Source organism: Oncorhynchus mykiss, chromosome 11 (genome assembly GCF_057628025.1).
Source record: "Oncorhynchus mykiss isolate SJ-2025 chromosome 11, ASM5762802v1, whole genome shotgun sequence".
In the NCBI taxonomy this organism is placed as follows: Eukaryota; Metazoa; Chordata; class Actinopteri; order Salmoniformes; family Salmonidae; genus Oncorhynchus; species Oncorhynchus mykiss.
The window spans coordinates 20036830-20063593 of NC_143032.1; the positions used below are offsets into that span (position 1 = coordinate 20036830).

General features: G+C 42.7%; 1 protein-coding gene across 5 annotated transcripts in view; it reads left to right on the plus strand.

The window, feature by feature from the left end:
- The window catches only part of mtrr (5-methyltetrahydrofolate-homocysteine methyltransferase reductase), a 44557-nt gene extending 18505 nt beyond the window's left edge, over nt 1–26052 (plus strand). For all 5 annotated transcript variants that reach the window (XM_090189710.1, XM_090189709.1, XM_036935134.2 and 2 more), the window contains 6 exons: nt 6489–6531; nt 8135–8315; nt 8388–8506; nt 18122–18214; nt 24836–25021; nt 25139–26052. In XM_090189710.1, coding sequence (XP_090045836.1) covers nt 6489–6531; nt 8135–8315; nt 8388–8506; nt 18122–18214; nt 24836–25021; nt 25139–25283 — 767 coding nt within the window. In that variant the 3' untranslated portion in view covers nt 25284–26052. The remainder of the gene's footprint in view (nt 1–6488; nt 6532–8134; nt 8316–8387; nt 8507–18121; nt 18215–24835; nt 25022–25138) is intronic.
- Nucleotides 26053–26764: the final 712 nt, after the last annotated feature.

A 26764-nucleotide genomic window follows, 5' to 3' on the forward strand; every position in this document is an offset into this window, starting at 1 on the left:
GGATAGGGATATGATGGAAACATCAGACAGGGATAGGGATATGATGGAAACATCAGACAGGGATAGGGATATGATGGAAACATCAGACAGGGATAGGGATATGATGGAAACATCAGACAGGGATAGGGATATGATGGAAACATCAGACAGGGATAGGGATATAGATGGAAGCATCAGACAGGGATAGGGATATGATGGAAACATCAGACAGGGAGAGTGATATGATGGAAACATCAGACAGGGAGAGTGATATGATGGAAACATCAGACAGGGAGAGTGATATGATGGAAACATCAGACAGGGATAGGGATATGATGGAAACATCAGACAGGGATAGGGATATGATGGAAACATCAGACAGGGATAGGGATATGATGGAAACATCAAACAGGGAGAGTGATATGACGGAAACATCAGATATGATGGAAACATCAGACAGGGAGAGTGATATGATGGAAACATCAGACAGGGAGAGTGATATGATGGAAACATCAGACAGGGATAGGGATATGATGGAAACATCAGACAGGGATAGGGATATGATGGAAACATCAGACAGGGAGAGTGATATGATGGAAACATCAGATATGATGGAAACATCAGACAGGGAGAGTGATATGATGGAAACATCAGACAGGGAGAGTGATATGACGGAAACATCAGATATGATGGAAACATCAGACAGGGAGAGTGATATGATGGAAACATCAGACAGGGAGAGTGATATGACGGAAACATCAGATATGATGGAAACATCAGACAGGGATAGGGATATGATAGAAACATCAGACAGGGATAGGGATATGATGGAAACATCAGACAGGGATAGGGATATAGATGGAAACATCAGACAGGGATAGGGATATGATGGAAACATCAGACAGGGATAGGGATATGATGGAAACATCAGACAGGGATAGGGATATGATGGAAACATCAGACAGGGATAGGGATATGATGGAAACATCAGACAGGGATAGGGATATGCTGGAAACATCAGACAGGGATAGGGATGTGATGGAAACATCAGACAGGGATAGGGATGTGATGGAAACATCAGACAGGGATAGGGATATGATGGAAACATCAGACAGGGATAGGGATATGATGGAAACATCAGACAGGGATAGGGATATGATGGAAACATCAGACAGGGATAGGGATATAGATGGAAACATCAGACAGGGATAGGGATATGATGGAAACATCAGACAGGGATAGGGATATGATGGAAACATCAGACAGGGATATGGATATAGATGGAAACATCAGACAGGGAGAGTGATATGATGGAAACATCAGACAGGGAGAGTGATATGATGGAAACATCAGACAGGGAGAGTGATATGATGGAAACATCAGACAGGGAGAGTGATATGATGGAAACATCAGACAGGGATAGGGATATGATGGAAACATCAGACAGGGATAGGGATATGATGGAAACATCAGACAGGGATAGGGATATAGATGGAAACATCAGACAGGGATAGGGATATGATGGAAACATCAGACAGGGATAGGGATATGATGGAAACATCAGACAGGGATATGGATATAGATGGAAACATCAGACAGGGAGAGTGATATGATGGAAACATCAGACAGGGAGAGTGATATGATGGAAACATCAGATAGGGAGAGTGATATGATGGAAACATCAGACAGGGAGAGTGATATGACGGAAACATCAGATATGATGGAAACATCAGACAGGGAGAGTGATATGATGGAAACATCAGACAGGGAGAGTGATATGACGGAAACATCAGATATGATGGAAACATCAGACAGGGATAGGGATATAGATGGAAACATCAGACAGGGATAGGGATATGATGGAAACATCAGACAGGGATAGGGATATGATGGAAACATCAGACAGGGATAGGGATATGATGGAAACATCAGACAGGGATAGGGATATGATGGAAACATTAGACAGGGATAGGGATATGATGGAAACATCAGACAGGGATAGGGATATGATGGAAACATCAGACAGGGATAGGGATATGATGGAAACATCAGACAGGGATAGGGATATGATGGAAACATCAGACAGGGATAGGGATATGATGGAAACATCAGACAGGGATAGGGATATGATGGAAACATCAGACAGGGATAGGGATATGATGGAAACATCAGACAGGGATAGGGATATAGATGGAAACATCAGACAGGGATAGGGATATGATGGAAACATCAGACAGGGATAGGGATATGATGGAAACATCAGACAGGGATATGGATATAGATGGAAACATCAGACAGGGAGAGTGATATGATGGAAACATCAGACAGGGATAGGGATATGATGGAAACATCAGACAGGGATAGGGATATAGATGGAAACATCAGACAGGGATAGGGATATGATGGAAACATCAGACAGGGATAGGGATATGATGGAAACATCAGACAGGGATATGGATATAGATGGAAACATCAGACAGGGAGAGTGATATGATGGAAACATCAGACAGGGAGAGTGATATGATGGAAACATCAGACAGGGAGAGTGATATGATGGAAACATCAGACAGGGAGAGTGATATGATGGAAACATCAGACAGGGAGAGTGATATGATGGAAACATCAGACAGGGATAGGGATATGATGGAAACATCAGACAGGGATAGGGATATGATGGAAACATCAGACAGGGATAGGGATATAGATGGAAACATCAGACAGGGATAGGGATATGATGGAAACATCAGACAGGGATAGGGATATGATGGAAACATCAGACAGGGATAGGGATATGATGGAAACATCAGACAGGGATAGGGATATAGATGGAAACATCAGACAGGGATAGGGATATGATGGAAACATCAGACAGGGATAGGGATATGATGGAAACATCAGACAGGGATAGGGATATGATGGAAACATCAGACAGGGATATGGATAGAGATGGAAACATCAGACAGGGATAGGGATATAGATGGAAACATCAGACAGGGATAGGGATATAGATGGAAACATCAGACAGGGATAGGGATATGATGGAAACATCAGACAGGGATAGGGATATGATGGAAACATCAGACAGGGATAGGGATATGATGGAAACATCAGACAGGGATAGGGATATGATGGAAACATCAGACAGGGATAGGGATATAGATGGAAACATCAGACAGGGATAGGGATATGATGGAAACATCAGACAGGGATAGGGATATGATGGAAACATCAGACAGGGATAGGGATATAGATGGAAGCATCAGACAGGGATAGGGATATGATGGAAACATCAGACAGGGAGAGTGATATGATGGAAACATCAGACAGGGAGAGTGATATGATGGAAACATCAGACAGGGATAGGGATATGATGGAAACATCAGACAGGGATAGGGATATGATGGAAACATCAGACAGGGATAGGGATATGATGGAAACATCAAACAGGGAGAGTGATATGACGGAAACATCAGATATGATGGAAACATCAGACAGGGAGAGTGATATGATGGAAACATCAGACAGGGAGAGTGATATGATGGAAACATCAGACAGGGATAGGGATATGATGGAAACATCAGACAGGGATAGGGATATGATGGAAACATCAGACAGGGAGAGTGATATGATGGAAACATCAGATATGATGGAAACATCAGACAGGGAGAGTGATATGATGGAAACATCAGACAGGGAGAGTGATATGACGGAAACATCAGATATGATGGAAACATCAGACAGGGAGAGTGATATGATGGAAACATCAGACAGGGAGAGTGATGTGACGGAAACATCAGATATGATGGAAACATCAGACAGGGATAGGGATATGATGGAAACATCAGACAGGGATAGGGATATGATGGAAACATCAGACAGGGATAGGGATATAGATGGAAACATCAGACAGGGATAGGGATATGATGGAAACATCAGACAGGGATAGGGATATGATGGAAACATCAGACAGGGATAGGGATATAGATGGAAACATCAGACAGGGATAGGGATATGATGGAAACATCAGACAGGGATAGGGATATGATGGAAACATCAGACAGGGATAGGGATATGATGGAAACATCAGACAGGGATATGGATATAGATGGAAACATCAGACAGGGATAGGGATATAGATGGAAACATCAGACAGGGATAGGGATATAGATGGAAACATCAGACAGGGATAGGGATATAGATGGAAACATCAGACAGGGATAGGGATATGATGGAAACATCAGACAGGGATAGGGATATGATGGAAACATCAGACAGGGATAGGGATATGATGGAAACATCAGACAGGGATAGGGATATGATGGAAACATCAGACAGGGATAGGGATATGATGGAAACATCAGACAGGGATAGGGATATGATGGAAACATCAGACAGGGATAGGGATATGATGGAAACATCAGACAGGGATAGGGATATGATGGAAACATCAGACAGGGATAGGGATATAGATGGAAGCATCAGACAGGGATAGGGATATGATGGAAACATCAGACAGGGAGAGTGATATGATGGAAACATCAGACAGGGAGAGTGATATGATGGAAACATCAGACAGGGAGAGTGATATGATGGAAACATCAGACAGGGATAGGGATATGATGGAAACATCAGACAGGGATAGGGATATGATGGAAACATCAGACAGGGATAGGGATATGATGGAAACATCAAACAGGGAGAGTGATATGACGGAAACATCAGATATGATGGAAACATCAGACAGGGAGAGTGATATGATGGAAACATCAGACAGGGAGAGTGATATGATGGAAACATCAGACAGGGATAGGGATATGATGGAAACATCAGACAGGGATAGGGATATGATGGAAACATCAGACAGGGAGAGTGATATGATGGAAACATCAGATATGATGGAAACATCAGACAGGGAGAGTGATATGATGGAAACATCAGACAGGGAGAGTGATATGACGGAAACATCAGATATGATGGAAACATCAGACAGGGAGAGTGATATGATGGAAACATCAGACAGGGAGAGTGATATGACGGAAACATCAGATATGATGGAAACATCAGACAGGGATAGGGATATGATGGAAACATCAGACAGGGATAGGGATATGATGGAAACATCAGACAGGGATAGGGATATAGATGGAAACATCAGACAGGGATAGGGATATGATGGAAACATCAGACAGGGATAGGGATATGATGGAAACATCAGACAGGGATAGGGATATGATGGAAACATCAGACAGGGATAGGGATATGATGGAAACATCAGACAGGGATAGGGATATGATGGAAACATCAGACAGGGATAGGGATATGATGGAAACATCAGACAGGGATAGGGATATGATGGAAACATCAGACAGGGATAGGGATGTGATGGAAACATCAGACAGGGATAGGGATGTGATGGAAACATCAGACAGGGATAGGGATATGATGGAAACATCAGACAGGGATAGGGATATGATGGAAACATCAGACAGGGATAGGGATATGATGGAAACATCAGACAGGGATAGGGATATAGATGGAAACATCAGACAGGGATAGGGATATGATGGAAACATCAGACAGGGATAGGGATATGATGGAAACATCAGACAGGGATATGGATATAGATGGAAACATCAGACAGGGAGAGTGATATGATGGAAACATCAGACAGGGAGAGTGATATGATGGAAACATCAGACAGGGAGAGTGATATGATGGAAACATCAGACAGGGAGAGTGATATGATGGAAACATCAGACAGGGATAGGGATATGATGGAAACATCAGACAGGGATAGGGATATGATGGAAACATCAGACAGGGATAGGGATATAGATGGAAACATCAGACAGGGATAGGGATATGATGGAAACATCAGACAGGGATAGGGATATGATGGAAACATCAGACAGGGATATGGATATAGATGGAAACATCAGACAGGGAGAGTGATATGATGGAAACATCAGACAGGGAGAGTGATATGATGGAAACATCAGATAGGGAGAGTGATATGATGGAAACATCAGACAGGGAGAGTGATATGATGGAAACATCAGACAGGGATAGGGATATGATGGAAACATCAGACAGGGATAGGGATATGATGGAAACATCAGACAGGGATAGGGATATGATGGAAACATCAGACAGGGATAGTGATATGATGGAAACATCAGACAGGGATAGGGATATAGATGGAAACATCAGACAGGGATAGTGATATGATGGAAACATCAGACAGGGATAGTGATATGATGGAAACATCAGACAGGGATAGGGATATGATGGAAACATCAGACAGGGATAGGGATATGATGGAAACATCAGACAGGGAGAGTGATATGACGGAAACATCAGATATGATGGAAACATCAGACAGGGATAGGGATATGATGGAAACATCAGACAGGGATAGGGATATGATGGAAACATCAGACAGGGATAGGGATATGATGGAAACATCAGAGGGAATATGCTTCCACCAGTTGTTTTCCTTTTTCTTTCAGAACATTTGCCTAAACTGCAACCAAGACCGTACTCGGCGGCAAGGTAAGCTGGTCTCGTAGTTCCTACAGTGTTTCATAGTTTTCCTAATGTTTAACCCAGGCGCATACTTTGCTTCTTCATTTTGTGACCCAAATCAAACAAACCTAAAATGGGTGAATGCACATTGAATGTAGTCATGTGGATGTTGGTCTGTTGTGAAGGCCAACCGCTGTTCACAGTAGAGGTTCAGGTCAATAGCAGAATGTTTATCCTATGGCCGGGACGATGCCAGTATTGCAATATAAAAACACGAAGTCGACTCCTTGGTCCTTTACTAACCTGTAAAATATGATGTGCTATAGTTTGGAAAATAAATAAATGTGACTCTGGATGACAACATAATGAGGTTTTGTTTTCCAACATTAGGGCTGTTTTCCTAAAAGAAGTTACATCGGCTTTGTGTTTTGTTTTCTTTCCACAAGACTAACAAGTATTCAGATACACACACACACACACACACACACACACACACACAACAAATGAGAGTGGGAAACCATTACATTATCACTTACATTACTGTCCATTAGTACCATTTTAAACATGTCAACACTGGTTTCCTATGCTCATTAGTTGTGTTTGTCTGAAGCTGTGTGTTTTTTTTGTATTTTTTTACGGTGTGTGCGTGCTTTGGTGGGAGGACTGTAGTCGATCAGATGCAGCTGGAGCATTAGGAGGCTGCATCGTTGATGCTGTGGTCAATAGAGGTCCCCAGAGACCTGCAGAATGGGAAGACTGAAAATCAGAGAGGGGGAAGAAAGATTGAGGGAGAGGGAGGAAGAGAAATCAAAATGTGAGAGGGAGAGAGCAATCCACTAGATGGAGAGGAATCAGTGAAAGAGGGAGAAAGAGGCGAATATTAAAGAAAGAGAGAGGGTACAGTTAGTGTTTGTGGATGAGAACCAAAGGCTTTTTTACTCTCTGCAATGTAGAGTATAGCATCCCCTATTTCATCTACCTATTGTAGCACATCTACAGTATTTCCATAGCCTAATGAGTGGTGCACCATCAGGACTCTTACTTCCTTGCTATGGTATACAGTCAGCCACAGCATCTGCTAAATTACTCAAATCCACTTATAGTTGCTGTGAAAAAGTATTTGTCCCCTTTCCAAATTTGCAAAAATAGAGTAAATCAGAAAGGGGGCAAATACTTTTTTACAACAAGATTGTACACGAAAGTGAAAGACTCACCAAAAGGGGGCGGGCGGAGCCAGGCGGGTGGTAAGGACAGGCAGAGCAGTGACTGTATGCTAGCAGGATATTTCCAATCATCTTTGCTGCTAGCGATGTTTCTGTAAGTGGATGAATTGGTCTAATTTAGCATGAATGGTAAAGCCTCAACCCGTAGTAGCTACATCTTCCCATTTAAATGAGCTTGGAAAAAAAGGAATAATGACATTTTTATAGTTTTGTTTGCCAGCGATAAAATGCAAAAAATAGAGACACGTTATAATTGAGCGAGGCGTCAAAGCGGACAACCCGCCCAGCTTCGGTTAGGTCATTATAAGTCAAAACAATGCATTGTAAAAATAAATCACACTCGCCTTGCTATAACCCCATTCACTTTGCCTTCCGTTCTCTCCCCTTTCCCTCCCTCTCTCCTTCAGCTCCAGTTTCAGACATCCAGGTCAGCTGCACTTTGTGTTCAACGTCATAGAGTTCCCAGCATGCACTTGGAGACCTACGGGGAGGCAGGGCCTGTGTACTGGTTGGCTCTCTGACCTCGTCAACCCCATTCTGTTGAACCCTAGGAAGGCTCAGCCCTCCACCACCCCGACCCTCCCTAAGGTGAGTAGAGGAGTAACCTGTGTGTGTGTGCACGTGTGACACACCATAACACTTTTTTACGTTTGACCCCAGGTCTTTGTGAGTCTGCGTGAGAACTGCTCCTTCCGCCTGCCCTCTGACCTCTCAAAACCCCTCATCATGATTGGACCAGGCACCGGCGTCGCGCCCTTCATTGGTTTCCTACAACAAAGGTACTGCCCTCAAAGATGGAGGATTCATACTAACACTCCCAGGGTACTCTTCTGTTATAAGTGATGCTTGTTTGATTAGTGGAACTGGTGTGTTGTTTATGTTTTGATGACAAACTTCTTGTGAAGCTTACTCTCTGAGTGTGCACTGGTCAAGAACATAAATATGTTAATCACCAGGTTGCTATAACAACCATGACGCAATAGGAAGTGTTTCAGCTTTGACGAGTGTGTCATCAAATCAAGTGTTAACTGTGATGTCAAGAGGTAGTTAATCAAGTTTTTGCATTTATCTCCATAATCATTTACAATAGATCCCATCAAAGATTCACAACACTCTCTTTCCAATATGTCTTAGATGGTAGTTTAATGGTGGTAGTAATATTGCAGACATTGCTGTGATTAACACTTCTACTTCACTTAAACTACCTGTAGGAGGAAATTGCCTGGCCTCTAAATGCTGATCGAAGGTCAGCTTTGCATTCTAGGTTAAGGTCAGGATTTGGAGAAGGTAAGCTGATCCTAGATCTGTGCCTAAGGGCAACATTCCACTGAGGTAATAAGTCAAGCCATTCCAGAGCTGCAGTCTGTCTGTCTGGTGTTTATGACTCTAATGAACAGTTCTGGGTCAGTTATGGGTCAAACTGGCCGAAGGAGACGTATTGATTTGAATGTAAAGAGACCAGTAGACCGTTAGTGTGTCATTAATGTAAATCATAGCTGGTGATTACTGTGGAGGTGTAAAAGCAATATTGACCTGTGTGTGAGTGTGTGCGTGTGTGTGCGTGTGTGTGTGTGTACGTGTACACGCGTGTGCCTTGTAAAAGACCAGCTGTTAACAATGATGGAATACATAAATAATGGCTTGTAAAAGGTGCTGCTTGGTGTAATTTGACAAGATTTGTGAGTCATTTGGGGTAGCTAAGCTTACTAACATCACCAAAAGCCTACTAACATCATGTTACACCCAGGGCTGTTGCCAGGGCTGTTGCCGTGACTGTATTACCGCCACACCTGCTGTACTCAGGGCTCTACTGTCCCTCCATCAGGTCCTAATGCCCTGGTACTCAGGGCTCCACTGTCCCTCCATCAGGTCCTAATGCCCTGGTACTCAGGGCTCCACTGTCCCTCCATCAGGTCCTAATGCCCTGGTACTCAGGGCTCTACTGCCCCTCCATCAGGTCCTAATGCCCTGGTACTCAGGGCTCTACTGTCCCTCCATCAGGTCCTAATGCCCTGGTACTCAGGGCTCTACTGTCCCTCCATCAGGTCCTAATGCCCTGGTACTCAGGGCTCTACTGCCCCTCCATCAGGTCCTAATGCCCTGGTACTCAGGGCTCTGTTGTCCATCTAACGCCTCTGACAGCAATGCAAATGCAATGGAAAATCACATCAAACACTTATCAAAACAGTATCAGGTTGAAACTGAGTGGAAAACATGGTCCTTGTGGATGTTGTTTCAAAGCCTAACACAATGAAACATTCATTCAAAACACCCATATGCATATTAAAGTTTATGCGAATGCATAGGCCTATGCTGGTTCATTGATTGTGCGGGATGGCTAAGTCTACACTTAGTGTATTTGATTTTGAATAGCCTAGTAATAGGGGATTTAAAAAATAAATTTTCATAATTAAAAGGCTGACACATGACCTTTTAGCGACATAATATCTCACCACCATGCGTTTCCATCTCCTCTCCTTTATGCAGTAAGAGGGGCTGTCAACAGTTTAATGATATAGGTTTAGTTGTGAATACATGTTACTATTGATGTTCCCAAACAGATTTCACTAGGTTTTCCAAATGAAGCACTGGCTAAATGCCGCCACAGGGCTGGAGATCCCCTGGCATACAGAGTTCACCTGTCGCCCAGCGAGAGGCTGCATGCTCCGTTAAGTGGTGGATGCGTGGAGTGAAATAACCGGAATAGCCTGAAAAACGAACCAGCGGGTATGAGGTCTCCATTCAATATTCGAGTGCATATGGATGACGTGTCTTTTTTCCCCTGCCCCTGTTCTTGTTTGTATGATAATGGACAATTCTAAATCGGAACTAATTTGTCATATTAGTAAAGACAAGTATAAATTGAGAATAGTGAAAATATGATACCCTTCCTTGAGGAGAGAACAGCGTGTGGAACGCAATTTTTTGGGGCTATTTGATCAAATCATCAATAGCCTATAGACGCATCATGCAGCCCATATATGTTTAGATTTCTAAGACATTTTAAGGTTTATTTTATTCACAACTAAAGTTGCCAAATAACTCTAAATCTAGCGTAAATCTAGCGTAGACCCGTTTCAAATGGTCACTTTTACGCTCAACATAGCCACTTCATAGTTGCACTCGCTCCGGAAAGAGAAAAAAATCATTTATATTTTATTCAGTTAAGTTCAATTGTCGTCGTCTTACTATAAAACCATATAATGGCACGGGACTTATAAGCGTATATTGTCTGCCTAAAATAAATAGATTTATCGTGATGGTTTATATTAAATTGATTTATTCAACTTTTTGAAATGTCGATGTTCCAAAGGCACACCTCTGCAGCTTGTATTTGTTTATGTTAATTGCGGTCAATTACAATGAGACCGGCAGTGTTTTGCATGACAGTAACCTTACTGACACCAACATCCTACTAACATCTTACACCATGTTATTATGACTGTCTAAATAAAGTTATATCCGGTTTGATTATTTTTATCCACCTAGAATACCCAGTATCACTTGTCATTGTGACAGTACGAATAAAGTTGTTTCCATATTGAAACACTTTGCTGGCCTGAATGTTTCATCCAGACTGTTCTTTTATACCTCAATGATTCAGACAGTGACTTGACAGCTCCTGACAACTCAGCTGTTTACCAGTCAGCTCCAGTTGTCTTGTTTCTGTGATGTCTTCCGAGTGACACTGTTTGGTATTCACTGGCGTGTGTGCAAGTATTCTGAGGTGATGCTGTTTGGTGGTTAATCGTGTGTGTGGGTGTATTAAGGTGTTGGTGGTTAATGGCTGGTGTGTTTGTGTTGGGACTGCATTTTGATGAATGTTCTAGAAGGTGACTGATGTTTCTCAGTGGGGAGAGCTGTCTGTTGTCTGCACCTGCAGGACACCACCTCTACAGGACTGATGAATGTCTAACACCTACCATGACACGGTCACATGCCACCCGCCAACTACGCCAACGTGTGTGTGGTTGATGAATGACTTATGTTGCTAGTCCGACTACCCCAAATGTCAAGGTCGTGTTCTCTCATACAACGTTCAGTGACATCACTTCCTGCTGTTCAGTGCATTAGTTCATGTTAAAGCTTTTCCATTTTCTTGTCACCAACTAAATAAATCAATGTTTCTTGGCACATCCCAGGCTTTAGCCTTGACCAAGAAGAAACTAGCCATGTCCCATCTGGAGAAAAGATGCTCTCCAGTGTGTGTTTCTCTATTTTTCTTAGTAGGCTTCTTTAGTGTAGTATGGGACTGCAAATTCAATGTTGGTTTTGTGTGGAATGTCATTGTTTATTTATTGAACCCTTATTGTACCAGGTAAGTTGAGTGATAACACATCATTTACAGCAACAACCTGGTTAATAGTTACAGGGGAAAGGAGGGAGGAGGAATGAGCCAATTTGGAATGATTAGGTGGCTATGATGGTATGAGGAACAGATAGGGAATTTAGCCAGGACACCAGGGTTAACACCCCTACTCTTATGATGTGCCATGGGATCTTTAGTGACCACAAAGAGTCAGGACATCCATTTCCGTTTAACTTTACGTCTGAAAGACGGCACCCTACACAGGGCAATGTCCCCAATCACTGCCCTGGGGCATTGGGATCTTTTTTAGACCAGAGGAAAGAGTGCCTTCTACTGGCTCTCCAACACCATTTCCAGCAGCATTTTGTCTCTCATCCATGGACCGACCAGGACCAACCCTGCTTAGCTTCAGAGGCAAGCCATCAGTGGGATCTGCTCATATGCCCAAGGAATCTTACATTAAGCGTCCTCTTACATGTGAAAGGTTTTTCAGATTACATAGCTATCAAGTTACATGATGTACCTTCTTTCAAATCTGATTGATATAACTAGGATATTCCACTCTATAGCATTCTGAAAATGTTTAATGTCTACAATAACACCAATCAGTAACATACATGGTAGTGATGTTACATAGCAACTTTCAGTAAGCCCTGATGATTTGCTGTAGAAGGGCGGCTTCTCGCCTCTTAAGTGCAGTCTGACAGTGCTTTTCTCTCCTTTGTGCTCCTCCATAGACGGTCCTTTTCTCTATATAAAGCTTTTCACTGCTGGAAGGCGAGGAAGACGCTGGGGCAAACCGATCTTTCAGTGTACCTGTCTCTCTTCTCTCATATTTTCTCTCCCTCGTCTCTTCATGCCCCCCACCCCTCTCTGCCTGTCTTGCTCTCTTTCTCTAGTAGTCTGCTTGTCTTTCTCCGCTCTCTCTCCTTCACTCTTTCTCCTCCTTCACCTCTATGTCCCCTGCCATGGTTCTGGCAGATTGTAAAACCTGTCACGAGGAAAGCTTTGTACAGTACCCGAATTAAAATTCCAAACAAGGCGTTTACCCCAGATGCTGTGCTTTGATAAGAGATAACAACGTTCATTTTGACAGCAGGATGTTTTATCACCAACAAAACCTGAAGGTGCCTCCTTTAAGCAACAAAAACAGCATGGGGACACTTCAATTCTTCCTCTTTTCTCTGTCGCTCCCTCTCCCCTCCCCCTTCCCTCATTCTGTCTGCCTCTGTCAATCAATGGATGTTTTGAAAAGTACTTTGTGCCACTTTGTAACCACGGAAGCAAAAGAGAGAGGGAGCGGTTGAAGGGTCATAACTGTCTCAGTGGGATCTGGAGACCTCCGGCTGTCTGATATTGATTAGCCATGTCTGAGCTTAAGGATGAGTAATGGAGCAGGATGACCTTACCTGAGGATCAGGCTGGGTTGTTACAAATCTTAAACAGTCAGGGTAGCATGCTGTTTTCATTCATCAGTGCAACAAGTGGTATGATTGACATTATTCATTGAGGTTGTTCATCAGATGACAGGTAGAGTTTTTGTTATTGTAAACTGCTCTCCATAGGTTTGCCATATTCAGCTGAATGCATTCAAAATAGGGCATGTAAAACATCAGTAATCATAGCTTAGTGGCACTTCCTGGAATCATCGCGTACAGGTACATTTTATCACAATCTCTCAACACCATCTTACGCAGAGCATCAAACCCCATTGAACATGAAAAAAGGCAGAGGAGACCTTGCTCCTGCTGAATCACAGTTTCCCCTGCTTCCTGTTCATCTGAGAGGCAACTGCCTTATTTGGACCCAAAATGGAGTATCTGGCTGTAATATTGAGATGCTGCTTCCCTCGGGGCCTGTGTTCTGGGCAGAGATGTGATAGAATTGGAAGCCATGTTTTTCCTATTGATTTTGCTCCTTGTGTGGAGAGGTGAGCGAGGCGAGGCCTAGAGGGAAGAGAAGACGAGCCCAGTTAAATTAGTTTACTGAATTTTACTCAGGAATTGCAGATTGACAATAGTGGATGATGTCACTTGTTTGGTCTGCTTACCCAAGGGAGGCTTCATGAGACTTATTGGAATGCTCAGAATCGGAGCATTCAGAAACCTTGTCCATACACATGGTTAGCAGATGTTAATGCGAGTGTAGCGAAATGCTTGTGCTTCTAGTTCTGACCGTGCTGTAATATCTAACAAGTAATCTAACAATCACAACAACTACCTTATACACACAAGTGTAAAGGAATTAATAAGATTATCTATATATATGGATGAGTGATGGCCATGCAGCATAGGCAAGATGCAGTAGATAGTATAGAGTACAGTATATACTAATGAGATGAATAATGTAGGGTATGTAAACATTATATAAAGTGGCATTGTTTAAAGTGACATCCAATTTTTAATTATTAAAGTGGCTTGAGATTTGAGTCAGTATGTTGGCAGCAGCCACTCAATGTTATTGATGGCTGTTTAAAAGTCTGATGGCCTTGAGAAGCTGTTTTTCAGTCTCTCGGTCCCAGCTTTGATGCACCTGTACTGACCTCGCCTTCTGGATGATAGCGGGGTGAACAGGCAGTGGCTCGGGTGGTTGTTGTTGTGCCTTGATGATCTTTTTGTTCTTCCTGTGTCCTGGAGGGCAGGTAGTTTGCCCCCGGTTGTGTTGTGCAGACCTCACTACCCTCTGGAAAGACTTACAGTTGTGTGCGGAGCAGTTGCTGTACCAGGTGGTGATACAGCCCGACAGGATGCTCTCGATTGTGCATCTGTAAAAGTTTGAGTGTTTTTGGTGACAAGCCACATTTCTTCAACCTCCTAAGGTGCTGTCTGTGTGGGTGGACTATTTCAGTTTGTCCGTGATGTGTAAGCCGAGGAACCTTACTTTCCACCTTCTCCACTACTGTCCCGTCGATGTGGATAGGGGGGTGCTCCCTCTGCTGTTTCCTGAATCCACGATCATCTCCTTTGTTTTGTTGACATTGAGTGTGAGGTTATTTTTCTGACACCACACACACACCACACATTTTCCTGACACCGCCCTCACCTCCCCCTGTAGGCCGTCTTGTCATTGTTGGTAATCAAGCCTACCACTGTAGAGTCGTCTGCAAACTTGATGATTGAGTTGAACAGGGCGGGGTCGTGACCCAGGGTCTCGAGCTTAATGACGAGTTTGAAAGGTACTATGGTGTTAAATGCTGAGCTGTAGTCAATGAACAGCATTTTTACATAGGTATTCCTCTTATCCAGATGGGTTAGGGCAGTTTGATTGCGATTGCGTTGTCTGTGGACCTATTGAAACAGACTCAGGAGTCCGAATGCTAGGACAGAGAAAAGGCCTGTCATATCAGGGGTCTTCTGAAAAGCTATCGACTGTACTTTGCTGGTGAATTACCAGTCCTTTTCCTACAAAACATTGTCATTGTCATCCAGAGCGAGTTTCAATTCACACCGCTTTAGAAAATGAGAAATGTGACGTCAGTCAGTCCCCTCACAATGACTCATTCTGTGGATGTGAATGGGTTAGGTATTAAACCCAGGAAGTAACATCTTATCCCTGAGGGCCTCTGACTACTGCAGCTCTCCACAAAGAGATGAGAACTCCATCCATCCTTCTTCCAGCTTTTCTTCTCTAGTTCTTTCTGAATAGTTGTTCTCTTGTCACCTCTCTCTCTGCCCAGATGGGGCATGGTGATGGCGCTTGACCTTTTTAGATGGCCAGATGACTGATGCGTTAGTAAAGGTTTGTGTGTGTGTGTGCCCAGCAGGTGTGCAGTGTAGATAGCATCACACCGCCTCAGTGTTTTGTGTCTTTGTGCCAACTCTGTGCATAGGATTCTGGAAGCCCTGCCAGATTCGTTGGCCACAGGAGTAATCACTTTTATAGAAGCGGGGCTTACGTTCAGTGGAGAGATTTAGACACACACACACACACACACATACATCAGTTTTTTCCATTCGCGCCGGCCGTCAGCTAATCAGACGGTTACAATCATTTTCAGACGGTTACTTTTTCCACCTTGTATTTACTAGGTTTCCTTTCATTTAAAAGGTTAAATTCGCTAGTCCATAGTGCCAACTCCCACTAGAATGAACGATATGCATCTTTTAGCGATCTATTGATAGAATAGGCTGCCTGTCAGTCAAAGTGAGCGTTGATAGGATAGGCTGCCTGTCAGCCCAAAAAATGTCCACGGAAGCGGGAGAAAGCATGATGCTCGTAAATGTCCCATGTAATGTAAGTGGTAACGATGAGTCGTACTTAGCCTAATTATTGTTTTCTGGCACATTCATTTATTTTCTTTCGCTTGTTTGACGTAGCCAGCCACATGAAGTCATGGGGCATAGTAGGCTATTTTACTGTGCTTTGACACCTAAACAGTAAGTTGACTAGTTTATAAAAGGGTGTCGAACTGACTACACAAAGTCTATCTCCTATATCCCTTCCACGGCCGGACTACTGCATTTGGGTCCCTGAGACACCAACTTCCAGGGGGCCCACAACTCAAAAAATAAAAAACAATTGGTTAGGGGCCCCCTGGAGGTCAAGAGCCCCGGGTACGAGCCCTGTCTGCCCATTCGGTAATCCGGCCCTGATCGCTTTGCCATTCATAAATCATGCAACTTGCTTATATGTCCCGATAAGATATAATAGACAAGTAAACCAAAGGATTTCCTCTTAAAAGAATAATGTGCAAATATTGTACAATCCAGGTGTACAAGGCTCTTAAGAGACTTAGTCAGAACAACTCACAGCTGAAATCACTGCCAAAGGTCATTTTAACATGTATTGACTTGGGTGAGAATACTTACGTAAATGAGTGTCTGTATTTCATTTTCAGTACATTTGCAAACATTTCTAAAAACATGTTTCCACTTTGTCATTATGGGGTACTGTGTGTAGATGGGCGAGAAAAATATCTCCGTACTCCATTTTGAATTCCGGTTGTAACAACGGTGTGGAATAAGTCCAGGGTTATGAAGACCTTCTGAAGGCACCGTATAATCAAGCTGTTTATCAGTCCCTCTGTGACCGCCGATAACTTGGGAACGAAGTTCACTACAAATACACAGTTAAATGTCTTTGCATTTGAAGCGAAGGATCAAAAATGAAATAACAACCGAGATGACGGCATAAAAATATGAATACGGTACGCCTATAGGCTACATAGGCCGATATATTTCAAATATATTGTAATTACATGTAATGTTCTATTTATAGGCTACATTTTTGCCTCAGTATATTTCATGATGTGTAACAACGTGCGCGGTCATGTGCCAAATAAATCTGTGATTGAGTGCACTATTATAGGTTATAATTCTAATGTTAAGGTACGATTTGAATGGAGAAATTTGGTCGGAGAGCAGCGCTGTATCCATATCCGACACATGCTTTCTGCGTGGTGTTTAGGGAAACGCATGTTACATCTTCTACCGTTGTAGGAAATCACTCACGTTAACCTTTCATCGCTATCAGGAAACTAGGCCCTGAGCATATAGGCCTTGACCTAGACAATATCCAAAACATCTAACAATAAACTGAATTCATACATTTTTAGTAATCTAAATTGTAAAGTCATGTCTTCCTACACAATACTGCCACACATTGTTCCAATTTGTGAGGTAAACTCAATAAAGGATTCAATAATTTGTTTTGGATGGAATCAACCCGTTAAATGTACCAGGTGACACCAAAATGCAGCTCCTTAGGCAGAAAATGTAGTCACCTGGCTGGCTATTTTTTAGTATTTGGCTGGATACTCTATTTACTTGTGGAAAACACTGACACATACGGGTGCCGGCCTACTCAAGTTCTTGTTTTCATTTTCATGCATTGTGGAGTGTGATCCATCTTTTTTTAGCGTGTACTTTTCGTGTCCCCTCTGTACTGTGTCATTCCCATCCATGCATTAGGTAATTGTGGCACTCTACTCTATTGGTGTTGTAGCGAGATAGATACAGCAGTGTCACTGCTCCATTTAACCTCTGTTGTGAGCAAGGACTGTCCCGTCTTCTCTCTCTGTGTTTTTATTGATTTGGCTTTGAGCTCCCTTGTGTATTTATTTATTTTCTCCTTTTTTGTCTTTCAGGGAGAAGGAGAGGGAGGAAAATCCGGAGGCAGAGTTTGGTGAGACCTGGCTGTTCTTCGGTTGTCGCCATAGAGATCGAGACTTCCTGTTTAGGTGAGGGTCATTCTGACAAACATTTGTCATTCTGACAAACACCCTATTCCTTATGGGCCCTGGTCAAAAGTAGTGCACTATATAAGGAGTGTGATCCCATTTCGGACGCACCCATGCATCCCCAATGTCTAGCACCCACCTTGGTGACCTTGGACTTTTCCTACAATCAGAGTGCAGATCATCATGTAAACAAACTGTCTGAGTGAGGCTGTACTGTGACAGCGTGGTTCCCTGGAACGCGTCACTTCCTCTGTGTCCTTGATGGCGGTGGCGTGATTGAGAAGATGGTAAGATTGGACCTTGAAGGACAAGACTTTAAACTTCATATGACAGGATTATGGTCTGGCTGCCACATAGGACCACAGAGATACAGTATGTTTCACTAGAACTACACTGTATGGCAGGGATAGGCAACTAGATTCACCCTTGGAACGATTTTTGTCGGAGAGGATGGCCGGGGGGCCCGGACATAATTAGAATAATTTGTACATTGCGAATTAACCAACTAAGCCCAATAAGAGATTGTATTTGAAAATACAATCATTTCATCATACCTTGATTACATTGAGACACAATCGCTTATGTTATGTTGGTGGGCCAGAATATATCACTCACGGGACAGTTTTGCACCACGGGCCGCCAGTTGCAGACCCCTACTGTATGGGCTACTGAGCAACACTGGTACGTACACAGGGACATGGAGCTTTTAGCTGGGATGGGGCATATCGTTGGATGGAGGGTATATTTTACACTGTAGTGTTTCAAAGCTCACAAACCCATAGAGAGATATACAGTAGATATGACACTAGATCAAATAACATTTTATTGTTAATATACAGTTGAAGTCGGAAGTGTACATACACCTTAGTCAAATACATTTAAACTCAGTTTTTCACAATTCCTGACATTCACCACCTAGGGTCGGCCCATTAGGAAGTCCAGGACCTAGTTGCACAGTGCAAGGTTCAGATCCTGGGCCCCGAGCTTGGAGGGTACAATGGTGTTGAATGCTGAGCTATAGTCAGTGAGGTATTCCTCTTGTCCAGATGGGATAGGGCAGTGCGATGGCGATTGCATCGTCTGTGGATCTATGAGGGTGGTAAGCAAATTGAAGAGGGTCTAGGGTGTCAGGTATGGTAGAGGTGATATGCTCCTTGACTAGTCTCTCAAAGCACTTCATGATGACAGAAGTGAGTGCTATGGGGCAATAGTCCATTTTGTTCAGTTACCTTTGCTTTCTTGGGTACAGGAACAATGGTGGACATCTTGAAGCAAGTGGGGACAGCAGACTGGGACAGGGAAATAATGAATATGTCCGTAAACATTCTAGCCAGCTGGTTTGCGCGTGCTCTGAGGATCCGGCTAGCGATGCCGCCTGGGCCGGCAACCTTGTGAGGGTTAACACGTTTTAAATGTCTTACTCACGGCCACAGAGAAGGAGAGCCCACAGTCTTTGGTAGCGGGCCGCGTCGGTGGCACTGTCTTATCCTCAAAGTGGGCAAAGAAGTTGTTTAGCTTGTCTGGAAGCAAGACGTCCGTGTCCGGGACGTGGCAGGTTTTCCCTTTTTAGTCCGTGACTGTCTGTTAATACAATCACACCATGAGTATTTAATCATGAAACATACACTACCGCCTTTCTTCTTCCCGGAGAGTTCTTTATTCTTGTCTGCGCGATATACTGAGAACCCAGATGGCTGTATAGATTGGGACAGTATATGAGTATGTTACAAACCCTGATGGAGATCCTCGTCCTGAGCTCGTCTACTTTATTATCCAGAGACTGAACGTTAGCGAGTAATATACTCTGGGGCAGTGCATGGTGTGCACGCCTCCTGAGTCGGGACTAGAAGTCCACTCAGAATACCTTTTCTCCGCCGGTCCTGTTTTGGAGCAGCCTCTGGAATAAGTTAAATTGCCCTGGGTGAGGATCCAATTCGGGAAAGTTGTATTCCTGGTCATAATGCTGGTGAGTCACCGCTGCTCTGATATCCCAAAGTTCTTTCCGGCTGTATGTAATAGCGCAAAACAAAATGTGAGAAATAACACACACAAAAAACTAAATATTACAAATTTGCTTAGGAGCTAGAAACAGACCTGCCGTATCTGTCAGCGCCATCTTACTATCAATCGATTCAGTTGCAGTTCCAGTTCAGAAGACTGTGCACAAAACGGTGCATTGGTCGCAGAAATCATGAAAGAACAGATCAAAGAAAAATCTGCCTGTATTCGTATATTGCCCTCTATCTCTTTGTTAAATACGTCCTCACAGCCAGGTATCCTGGGCTGGTGGGTGTTTGTTCACAATGTGGGTCTCTCTATCTGGGGGAATTCAAAATGGAGCCCCCCACCCGTGACTGAATCGATTTAACATGTGCTAATGAGCATGAAACAGCTGTATCAATCAAAACCAAATGCTGCATTTTCAGGAAGACAAGATTTTTCTTGCGCTGTAGGAAGGTACATTTGGATTCATGTTATGTATGAAACTGTATGTTTACTGTGTGAATGACCCATGTCAGCATTCAAACATGTTCTCTTGCAGCATGATACAATCATTATATTAATCTTTACTCCAGGAAAAAAACAGCCTACAATGTTTCACATGTTCTTTATTATTATTATTATTATTGACCTAACCCGACTAGCCATCAGTGGGGGTCTGAAATGTGAACTGCTAGAAAAAAATGAAGTGTTCCCTTTGATGCTAAATATATCCTGTGGTCCTAGGCTAAACCCTGACATCTTCGATGTGACATTATAGAGGAAAGTTCATTCCAGAATGTTCTTTTTAAAAGCAAACAGGCTATGGGATCAGCCTAATCAACCCCAACATTTAACATCTGTGTTAGAGGTTGACACCAATCTGACCTCCAAACTGTTACGAGCAACCAGACACTCGGACCCCCTGCAGTTTGCACTCATTTTCTTCCTTCCTCGCTCGTTCCCTCCTCGTACCCTCCCTCCCTCTTCATGGATTGTGATTTCACTGCTGAGGGAAATGGGGTTACTGGGCTCTTGTTCATGGCCATTAAGGGCCAGAGTCCCACAACCGGACCAGGGTTGGTTTCTCTGTCAACACACACCAGGGTTTGACTGAGGCCAAAGAGAAGAGCATGGCACAGTGGGGTGTGGGTGGGACCCCTGGTACCAGGATATTAACCTTTCAAACAGAAATTAAAGTTGCATGATATTGCCTGACATTCAACAGAAGAGGGGTAAGGAGAGAGGGAGGAAATGGCAATGCTGTATGTCTCTCATGACAGTCTTATACAGTCAGGTCCAAGAACTGTTGGCACGATTGATAAAGATGAGCAAAAAAAGACTATAATATAAATACAAATACTGAGCTATATTGTATGCTAAAAAAAGGAGGAAATTAGATTTTATACTAATACCATTGCTCAGAGAAAGAGATGTTGTGTAACAAGTGCTTTTTTTTCCTCAAAAAGATAGTTGTCAAAATGATTGGCACCCCTAAAGATTCTTATAAATATAAACAAACAATTAAATCTCCATTAACATTCTACTTTTTTAAGTTGACCTCAGTATAATAAACGGTATTGTGACCTTCCATGGCTTCCTGTTTCACTGGGGTATAAAAATGAGGTAATCCGCATGTAAAATCTTTGTCATCAAAGATGGAACAGTGGTAAACTTTCCTGGTATTGGACCCATGTGGATCTTGTCCCCACGCACAATGAGGAAGATATGTTGTGAGGCAAAGTCAATTAGAGTGGACAAAGTTGGAGAATTGCAGAACTTGGTCGTATCTTCAGATCTACAATTAGACGCCACCTCCATGCTAATAGGGTTGCCAGAAAAAAACCTATGTTGAGAGCAACAAACAAATGTAAACACCTGGAGTTTGCTAAATCTGATTGGAAACGGTGGTATGTTCAGATGACATGAAAATTGAACTCTTTGGCCACGCACACCAGTAGTGGGTTTAGCATTGAAAGAAGGATGCATATGCAGAAAATAACCTCATACCTACTGTAAAATGAACTTTACCAAGTACCAGGACCTTTTTAGCCAAAAACCTGGTTTCCTCTGCCAGGAGGCTAAATCTTTGCAGCAAGTGGATCTTCCAGCAAGACAATGACCCCAGGCACACATCAACATCCACAAAGAAATTGTTAATTGATCACTAAGTCCACATTTTGCGACGTCCATCTCAGTCTCTGGACATGAAACCCATTGAAAACCTGTGATTTGAATTGAGGAGGGCAGTCCATAAGCACAGAACGAAGGATATCAAGGATCTGGGAAGATTCTGTATGGAGGAATGGTCAAAGATCCCTTCCAATGTGTTCTCTAATCTCGTATAACATTTTAGAAATAGACCCATTTATCCTCGTAAGGGTAGGGTATTGAAAACTGGTGTATTGAAAACTGGTGTATTGAAAACTGGTGTATTGAAAACTGGTGTATTGAAAACTGGTGTATTGAAAACCGGTGGCAACAATTTTTTACACCCATCTTTCTTGTAGATTTTTTATTTGTTAAACAAAATCTTTCTTTGAGAAATTGTATTTGTATAAAATAATATACATTCCCAATTTTGGGGGGCATACAATATAGCTCAGTATTTGTATTTTATACAGTATTTTTTTTGCTCATCTTTATCAAGGGTGCCAATAATTTTGGACCTGACTGTATATCTGCAGAGAATATGTTGTTATGCTTTCCCCCCTAGACTTTTCTGTTAGTCAATGCCTCACGTTAAAGGGTCAGTGTTCTTTGTTTTTATTTGAAAACCAGGAAGTGAACCCTCATCACTGCTCAGTTGATACCATAGGTGACACACCGGCCCGGTGTCTAGGACACACGTCCTCTTCTTTCTCTTTTGTTCTTCCCTCTCCTGGTTTTTTTTCTCTTTGTTATTTTAGGGCAGGGATCATCAACTAGATTCAGCCTCGGGACGATTTTTTTCTTGAGCGGATGGTCGAGGGGCCGGTACATAATTACAAATAATTTGTAGGCTGCAAATTGACACCAAGAAGCCCAAACAGATATAATATTTGACTAAAACTTTATCATTTCAAACCTTGCTTACATTTGGATATAATCACGTCTCTCTATTATGCGTGGGAAGTACTTGAGAACAAATTTCCAAAATTAAAATCACTTGGAGCTGATTTCCTGGTGTTTTTACTTTTTTTTTATGTCCAACAATGAAAATCCCCCCCAAAAATCTCTCTCAATGTTTTTTTTTGCTCAGTAAACTTGGGGCGCCAAATAAAACCATTGCGGGCCAAATTCAGCAAGCGGGCTTGCCAGATAAAGAACCCTGTTCTAGCGTTTAACATACTTGGTAATCTAGGGATTTAGTTGCAGGGCTGTCAGAGGTAAAAAAATAATAATATATAAATAAATAAAAATACTAATTGTTTGTAATGAGTTATCCAGATTAACATGGTAATGGTATTGTTGCAGCAACAATACATAACATTTAACCCAATATAGGTGAACGGAAAAGGAAAGAGCAGAATGGGAAATAATAACAATACATCTCCTTTACTCTCTTCTCCTGCAGTATTTACTGCATTTTTACTTATCCTAGTCATGGTCTCCTTATTTTATTAAAACTAGCTTTTAAAAGTCTCCCGGCTACTGCAAAACGATCTTCACCAGAGTTCCTTTAACCAGACCACATATGTCTGTCTGTCTCTGCATCTTCTCGTCTGTCTGTCCGTCTGTCTGTCTCTGCATCTTCTCGTCTGTCTGTCTGTCTCTGCATCTTCTCGTCTGTCTGTCTGTCTCTGTATCTTCTCGTCTGTCTGTCTCTGCATCTTCTCATCTGTCTGTGTCTGTCTGTCTGTCTCTGCATCTTCTCGTCTGCATCTTCTCGTCTGTCTGTGCATCTTCTCGTCTGTCTGTCTGTCTCTCTGCATCTTCTCGTCTGTCTGTTTGTCTGTCTGTCAGTCTGTCTGTCTCTGCATCTTCTCGTCTGTTTGTCTATCAGTCTGTCTCTGCATCTTCTCGTCTGTCTGTGTCTCTGCATCTTCTCGTCTGTCTGTCTGTCTGTCTCTGCATCTTCTCGTCTGTCTGTCTGTCTCTGCATCTTCTCGTCTGTTTGTCTGTCAGTCTGTCTCTGCATCTTCTCGTCTCTGTCTGTCTGTCTGTCTCTGCATCTTCCCTTCCTTCCTTCCTTCCTTCCTTCCAACCTTGGGTAAGGTTCTTCACCGGCTCAGAAAACTCAGTAGACCTTACTATTGCTACCTACCCAAGGCCCTATTAAAAAACATATTGAGATGGAACACACACAGTGTTGTGGCAAGGATAGGTGGATTGATTATAAAAAATATGCTTATAAGAGGGCCTCGACCTTGCTTATGAAATCCATATTTGACCATTTATCTTCCATTAAATAAGACGTATCGGTGGCCTGTGTTTTTATAGGTAGGCTTGTACACACGGCTGGGATGGAACTTTATTGAGCTTGACTGTTTTTTGTCTATTTTGGAAATGAAAACTGTTTTCATGCCCTGAACTAACTCTCTCTTTCTTCTCCTCTCGCGCTTCTCTTATTCTTTGTTCTCTTGCTTAGTCCTCTCTCTCTTTTCTCCTCTTTCTTTTCTTCTTGCTCTCGCTCACACTTTTCTTCTTCTTTTTCTCCAGAGAGGAGCTGCAGGGGTTTGTGGGTAAAGGAACCCTGAACCATCTGAAAGTGTGTTTCTCGCGAGACACTCAGATGGGGACAGAGACCAAGACAGGTCCTAGATACGTCCAACATAACCTGCTCCTCCATGCCAAAGATCTCACCAACCTCCTCCTCAAGGAGAATGGATACCTCTACGTCTGCGGGTGAGCTTAGGGTTGATGGTGATGATGATGTCAATAGGAAAACCATGGAATAGTCTGGTTTATTATTTTAGTGGCTGTGGATCTGGATTTACTGACTTAATTACTTTGCTCCCACAGTGATGCTAAGAACATGGCTAAAGACGTGAACGAAACCCTGATAGAGATGATATCAGCAGAGCTTCAGCTGGATAAACTAGATGCCATGAAGAGATTGGCTGGACTCAGGGAGGAGAAACACTATTTACAGGACATATGGTGCTGAGTGGATGAATCTTCAACATATCTTATGTCACAGACCGAAAAGATCCATATAGAATTTTAGTGGGCCATTCATTTCCTTTAAGCAACACAAGCTGACCATATGCATGTTGTTCCTCTTGCCTCATAGCACCTGACCATAAACTTCATAAACTGACCATAGAAGATTGAGTTTCAAGTACTGTAGTTGTTTTATAGTGGAATTATGCAAGACTAACACACTGCCTGTTTAGCTTACTCCTCATCCTACTTCACATTCTTGTCTTCCAATACTTTTTTTGCTGTGTGCAAAAATGTGTCCAAAATACAAAAGGTGTGTTTGCTTGAAAAGGTTTAAAGGTCTCTGATGTATTTCTTATGCTCACTGTATGATGATAATGAGTGATACCTATCTTGGCACGCGTACAAGACGAGATGAAACCCATTCAGAGATAACGATCAAAGGTAATGCATTTTGATTGATATGGCATGATTGTGTTTTTAATTTGAGAATAATTCAATTGTTCAAGGTGACTTTCCTCACTAGATGAAGCTGTAGTCGGCGGTTAGTTAATTGAAGGATTTTCGCTATGGGCCTTCCACCGTACCCTAGAGAGACTTCTCAGAATTAAATCTTCAGACACTGCTAGTCTTTTTATATCAGCAGGCCTCTCGTCAGGATGGGAGAGGGAAAAGATGTTGACAGTCTCCACAGCTGGGCTAGACTGGGCTGGGGCTCTGTATGAGAATGGATGACAACATCACACTCAATAAAGCTTTGCCAAGTAAACAAATCAACTTCTTCTTGTCTGTCAGAGTAAAGTATAGGCCTGTCCATGAGGTCGGACCGGGGTGGAGAATTGTGTTACGGACTGGACAAATTGGAGGAATTTCAAACACAGTTCAATGAATACCAGAGCGGTTTGGACATTATCAATAAGTCTCGGCCACTTTCTCCTGCTGCTCCACTTTGTCAGAGGATCATCATATCAGTAGTGGTGGTTTGAAACCTTTGTCCCTGCAGCCTGGATGCCTGTCTCACTGTCTGCTTTAGCCAACTCCTTTTGTTGCCATGACAACACGAGCCCCGAGGGTCATATGGAATGATACAGGTTATGAGTCACCGAGGTCATCGTACTGTATAGACGTCACTAAACCGTGATGAGAAGTAATTTGTATTTTCATGCACAAAATGTCTTTGGCCAAAAGATTTGGTTGAAGCTGAGATGAGCTGGCATCCAGGCTGAGTGTCAGGGAGGAATTACAGGCTGCAAGTCACCAAGGCTGTTTTCTAAACGTCACTGAATAAGGTGGAAAGGAGTTGGGTATTGAATGTGATGAATGGTCTTTTCATTGATCCACAATCCACAAACGTTATCATGCAGCTATCATTCTTAACCCAAGGCTGAATTATTTTTTTTGGGGGGGGTGCAAATATCAGTAGGCCTTGGTAGCTAGAGAACAATTTATCATCCCCTGCTAAAGGACAAAAGATAAGTTAAGCAA